We start from the raw sequence: 5,929 nt of genomic DNA, 5'->3' as shown, positions 1-5,929 counted from the left end.
AGTATTGCTAGTTTTGCCGCTTTCAATTCTAGAACATTTATATGCAGGTTTTTCTCCGAAGCGGACCATTGACCTCCTGTTTTCTTGCCATTGCAGTAGGCCCCCACCCCTGAAGGGATGCATCCGATGATATTACTAGTTGAGGAGGACATGACACCAGACACCGCCCATTTGACAACTGTAGGTTCTGGCACCACCAATTGAGCTCCCCTTTCACGTCCTGTGTCAGTGTTATCAAAGAGTCGTAACTTCCCTTGGCAGACAGCTCTAAAATTTGTTGTCTTTGCATAGCTCTGTATTGCAGGGGTGCTGGAAGTACCGCCACTGCTGATGAAGAAAGAAGACCTATCACCTTCATCAGATCCCTTACTGAGACCTTTGATGCAGACAATAGACCTTTGCACTGGGACAATATTTTTTTCATCTTCTCCCGAGGTAAACCCAGTTTCAAATTGTCGGAATCCACCTCTACTCCCAGAAATTGAATTAAATGTGTTGGTTGTAACACGGATTTTTTCAGATTTATTGAGAATCCTAGATGTTGAAGAATGAAAATCAAAGTGTCGCGTGCCATCTCTGCATTTTGGGCTGTCTCGGCCAGGATTAAACAATCGTCTAGATAAATGATGAGGCGGACATTTAGTCGTCTCAACATTGCTATTGGAACCTTCATCAATTTTGAAAAAATTCTTGGAGCAGGTCCTAGGCCGAAACAGAGGCACACAAACTGGTAAATCTTTTGTCTCCATTGAAACCTTACATATTTCTGAGAGCGTTGGTGAAGAGGAACTGAAAAATAAGCATCTTTCAGGTCTATTTTGCACATGTAGTCCCCTTTCTTCAAGAGCTCCTTCAACAGACCCAAGGTTTCCATCTTGAAGTGCTCGTATGGAATGTTCTGATTCAATTTTTTTAGATTTATGACCGGTCTGTACCCCCCATCCTTCTTGGGAACCAGAAATATCGAGCTTAGAAACTGGTTCCGACCTGGGGAAGCAACCCTCTTTATGGCCCCTTTGGCTAACATTTCCTGAACCTCTTTTTCTACTAGAGTCTCCTCCTCTGTTGTTAACTTGGGAGGACGAGGAGGATGAGTTTGTTGAGGAACTGACAGAAAAGGCACTTGGTACCCTTGGACCCATTGAAGAATCTCTGGATCCTGAGTCAGAACCTCCCAATTCTGAATATAAAAGCTTAGCCTCCCTGCCTGAGATAAATTCGGTTGCAGTACTTGTGGAACAAGTCTCTTACTAAAGGATGAACCTTTGTCAAGGAAAGAGGCTCCTCGACCTTTGAACACACAACAGGTACTGAAATTGAAGGAAGTAGTTTTACCTCTGTTTTGGTTGCTTCCTTTCCACAGGTTGTTCCCCCTGCCTCGCCCTTGAAACAGGGGGCCTTTCCGAAAGGGCCGATTGCCTGAGAAACCTGATGATGATGAAGCTCCTCTGGAGGAAGAAGTTGATGTCCGTGGTGATTTCAATCCGGTGAAAATGCCTTCAGATTTTTTTAAGGCTTTGCTATCTTTGATCATTTTTGATTCAAAAGCGTCACCGAACAAACAATCATTGTCTGCCGCATCTAATTCTTTAGATTGGTTTTTCAAGATATCCTTCACTTTAGTAGTTGAATCAATCAAAGTCGATAACACATTCTCCCTTCTGTGGTAAGCCATAGAATTGTGGGTTTGAGCCAATAGAAGAATCGTTTGTTCAAATAAGTTCGACACTTCTTTCAGAGCCTCGTCTTTGGGATTCTGCTCTTTTTCTGAATCCATCATGGCCCAAATTTTGGACAGCGGTCCAAAAACCAAATGCAATTTGTCGTGGACATTTTTGAATGATTTTTCCATCTTTAATGTGGAATACTTAGAATTGTCCTGTAATAGTATCTTTATGTAGGAATCCAATTCTGGTACCTTCCGTATATTTGAAGGCACTGGGTTTTGAGCAAGAACTTTTTCCTTCACATCCTTGTCTGGTATGTGGGATTTCATGTATTTGTGGACGTAGTCGCACAAAGCAGCTGGTAACTCCCATGAATCATGGGAATCATCGTCGAGCTGTTGTCGTGATCAATTCTATGATACAAACGTTTAAACATCATCAAAATCGGAAATTATGACGATATGCATTCCTCTTATAGCCGAGGATAACAAAATAGTACTATCTCTTACCAAACACGGAATGAATGAAGAGATATTTGTGGATTTAAAATTTAAAATATGAAAGAAACTTACGAAGCGTCCATCTTAATTAGCGTGAATTGGCGAAAGAGGTCCTGAGTAATGACTTTCAGCTTCAAGGCCTGAAAGGGCGTTTATCCAGTATTAGATTGGGCGAAGATTTTATTCAATGAAATCTCGTTTTCTTCTGATTTTTTAATTCCCATAGTCTCGATGTTCCAAAATCCCTGAACCAAGTCTTCAAGTGTTTTATTTTCACTCAACTCATTTTGCACTTTTAAAACATGAGTATTAACAATGTTCACTGAAGTATCCAATTTAGTACCCATGACTCCGCCACTTAAAATATATCCCAGTTTTGATGAAATTGCTGTGGGCTCACGTTTGGTGCTACGTTTCATGTCGTTTTTCATAAAGGACCAATAATAATCCCCGCCAATCAAAATATCCACAACTTAATGGTTGATTTTTTGGATTACTGTCTGCTAAATCGAGACGACACAGAAAAGGGTAGTTAGATTTTGCACCCTCGATGTTTTGGTTTGTCAAAGGATAGCATATTTCGGATACGAACGCGTTTACCGTAATATTTTCTTCGTCATTTTTCGTTTTAACGGTAAATCTAACCATGTCCAAAGTTTTGTTTTGTTTAGCTCCTCCAAACGTTTTAAGACACATTTGTTTTTTGTCGATTGTTTTCAATTTCAATTTTTCCGCCGCTTGCAGAGAAATGTATGACATTTGACTGCCACTATCAAACAAAATTCTAAACCTGTGACAGTTTTTATCATCAGAAAAAATTTCCGCAGACGCAGTTTGTAACAAAACTGCGTTAAAATCACATTCAGTATTCGCCACGTTATTTGAAGTTCCCTCACCTTCATTCTGATCATTGCTATCCTGGTCTCGATTACCCTTATTGCAAATAGACACATGATGACGTCCCTTACATTTAAAACATTTCCATCTAACTGTGCAGTGTCTTGCTACATGACCTGACTGTAGACATAAAAAGCATAATCCTTTCCTTTTTAAAATGGAAGAGCGCGCAGTCGGTTTGGAAACAATAGAGCAAAATTGCGGTTTGTGCCCTGGGTTTTCACAAAAAGCACATTTTCTTTCTTTCGCATCGAAATTCCGTCGATTTCCAACATAAAGGGAAGCACCAGAAAAACAAGGGCTTTCCTCCTGACCGGTTGAAACTTTTTCTCGCGCTTCTAATTCAGTTTTAAAAGCTTGCATAACCTCGCTTACTTTCCATGCGTTTTTTCCAAGTTGGCGAATAATAATCAGACGCAATTCTCCTGGCAGTTTTTGCAATAACACAGGTATAAGCATTGAGCCAAAGTTTTGAGATTCAACTCCTAAAGATTGTAAACTACGCACTTGCGCCTCAGTTATATCGAACAATTGGCGTAAATTACGAACGTCAGAAATAGCCATGACAGGCTCCAAGTTTAATAGTTTATTCATATGTCCTGAAATTATCATTTGCGGATCTCCGAAGCGATCTTTTAACAAATTTAAAGCAATCTCATAATTATCATTACTCAGTTTAAAACCGCTTATCGTAGATGCAGCGTCTTTAACAACAAATCCTAACAAATAATTCATTTTTTCAACATTAGACAAGTGATCGTTTTTGTCAACTGCTGCTTCAAAAGAATCAATAAATGAAAACCAATTAGTTGGATCGCCATCAAATTTTTTTATTTCAATTTTTGGCAGCTTAATAGAGCTTGAAGCACTAACTGACCTCGTACTGACTGTGTCACTTCTATCTTGTTTTGATTTTAGGAAACGATCAAGTATTAGCAGTTCATTTCTTACCCGTACTTCAAAGTCACTACTTTCTTGAGCATCTTTTATTAATTGATCTTCCTCTTCAATAATTTCGGAAATCTCTTCCGTAATACTTAAAAATTTTCCAAGTTTGCTCTCTATGGTAGTGTTCAACGTTTGCAATAACGTAAGTTTTTCTTCTTGATAATGTTCATAACAAGGTTTTATTTCTTCTCGTAAGTAATTTTCGATAACTTTTACTAACGTGTTTCTTATTCTTAACTTCTTTTCCAAAGGCAACTCATGAAAACGTGTCTTATATCAACAAAATATTTTCTGTACTGCCGAAGCATCTAAAAAGTATACATCTACATCACATTCGTCACACGTGGCTTTAAGAGTCACGTGTTAAAAATACATAAATAATTAACACCTTGTGTGTCTAAGTGCATACCAGATTTAAAAGCTGGAAATTGAAAAGTTAGTGAGGCAGTTCTTTCGGCGGATAGTCAGCTCATTTTTAAAAGGATTTTAGGGTTGCATCAGATTGGTCGAGCTGGCTTAGGGCTCCTAGACCACAAAAATATACCACCAAAAGGCACTTACGCTTACCGAAAGCTTGCTTCTTTCACTGCCACAATGTCTAACTTACTTTTGTATAGGGGCAACCAACGACACCCTTCCTTCTCTAACCAATCTCGTGAGATGGGGAATTGAGAAAGACAAAAGTTTCATTCTGTGCAAAAAACCATCCTCAAATGTCTCTCACATATTGGGTGCCTGTAGGACCTCCCTTACGCAGGGTAGATACACATACCGTCATGACTCAGTTTTAATAGTTTTGGTGAAGGCATTAAAAGAGTTTTTGGTATCATATGAACCTCTTAAGGTTTTCAAGTGCAACAAAATTAATTTCATTCCAGCCGGTCAATCACCATCTAAGAAGAGGCATACAAAGTGTCCAGGCCTTCTTCACCTTGCTTCCGATTGGAAAATACTGTCAGATTTAGATTCCGTTTTAGTTGTTCCACCATGCATTGCAATAACACAACTACGCCCAGACGTGTTATTAATATCCAGTTCTTCCAAAACTGTAATTATGGTAGAACTGACTTGTCCATGTGAAGAGAACACGGAATATTGGCACAAACGAAAACTTTACAAATATTCTTCACTTTGTTATGCTATAAAAAACAATGGATGGATAGTGCATTTCTTTGCCATTGAGGTGGGTGCAAGGGGTTTTGTTCAGAATCAGTAAGGAACTGTTTTCGTCCCCTTGGTTTCCCTAACAAGCCTTTACGTTTCCTATTAAAATCCCTAACTTTTACCTCCATGATTGCTTCTTTTTACATCTGGATGTCTCGAAACTCTACCACTTGGTTGTGCCTGAAAGGCCCCAATCATTCCTGAAGTTTTTTCTGTTACAAATATGGAATGTAAGAAACCAAAAGCTCCTGAGAAATCTTCCGCAAGTCACACAAAATCTTGTAAAATCAAAACACCCGAAAAACTTGCTGCAAGGTCTTTTAAAACAACAGTCGCATTGCCATCTAACACTGATTTTAGAAAAGCGGTCCAAAAAACTTGGGAAACACATGTTATGAAACTCAATCTTACAATGTTTTTATAACCTTCCAAAAGTTAAAGAAGCCATTTCTGTCAGCAAAACAACCTCAAAGTTAGGCGAAGCATTTGTAGGTGTTCTTCAAAGTTTGGCTGTTTCTAGAAGTCCAGTTGATCCCTCCCATTTTTTGCGTGCTATGAAACATCATATCTCAGCTGCGAAGGGAAGTGCGTTTAATATCTTTGCTCAGCACGACGTCCCCGAGGTTCTTGAATATGCCCTACCTGGTCTGTCATTAGACTTTCCATTCCTTGGAAGTGTTTTTAGTATTGGCATCCAGACATAAATCACTTGCAATTCATGTCATATTACCAGCTCCTCAGAAGTTATAGCAC

At 39.1% G+C, this 5,929-nt stretch overlaps 1 protein-coding gene across 1 annotated transcript; it reads right to left on the bottom strand.

Moving 5' to 3' along the window:
• Positions 1-2,575: 2,575 nt before the first annotated feature.
• On the bottom strand, positions 2,576-5,374 carry LOC130642311 (uncharacterized). Its single transcript, XM_057449400.1, has 2 exons — positions 5,321-5,374; positions 2,576-4,282 (listed from the first exon to the last, which is right to left on the bottom strand). Exons 1-2 carry the CDS (start codon positions 5,372-5,374, stop codon positions 2,576-2,578), a joined length of 1,761 nt encoding a protein of 586 aa, XP_057305383.1.
• Positions 5,375-5,929: the final 555 nt, after the last annotated feature.

Source organism: Hydractinia symbiolongicarpus, chromosome 4 (genome assembly GCF_029227915.1).
Source record: "Hydractinia symbiolongicarpus strain clone_291-10 chromosome 4, HSymV2.1, whole genome shotgun sequence".
Taxonomy (NCBI): Eukaryota; Metazoa; Cnidaria; class Hydrozoa; order Anthoathecata; family Hydractiniidae; genus Hydractinia; species Hydractinia symbiolongicarpus.
This window is presented reverse-complemented; position numbering and strand designations above follow the sequence as displayed.

What these genes read in the sequence shown, in the direction of transcription:
- LOC130642311 (XM_057449400.1), bottom strand. Translation starts at nt 5,374, where the DNA reads ATGATTGGGGCCTTTCAGGCACAACCAAGTGGTAGAGTTTCGAGACAT. An exon ending in GAGTTTCGAGACATCCAGAT is followed by an intron (nt 4,283 to 5,320) that starts GTAAAAAGAAGC and finishes TGTTGATATAAG; the next exon opens with ACACGTTTTCATGAGTTGCC.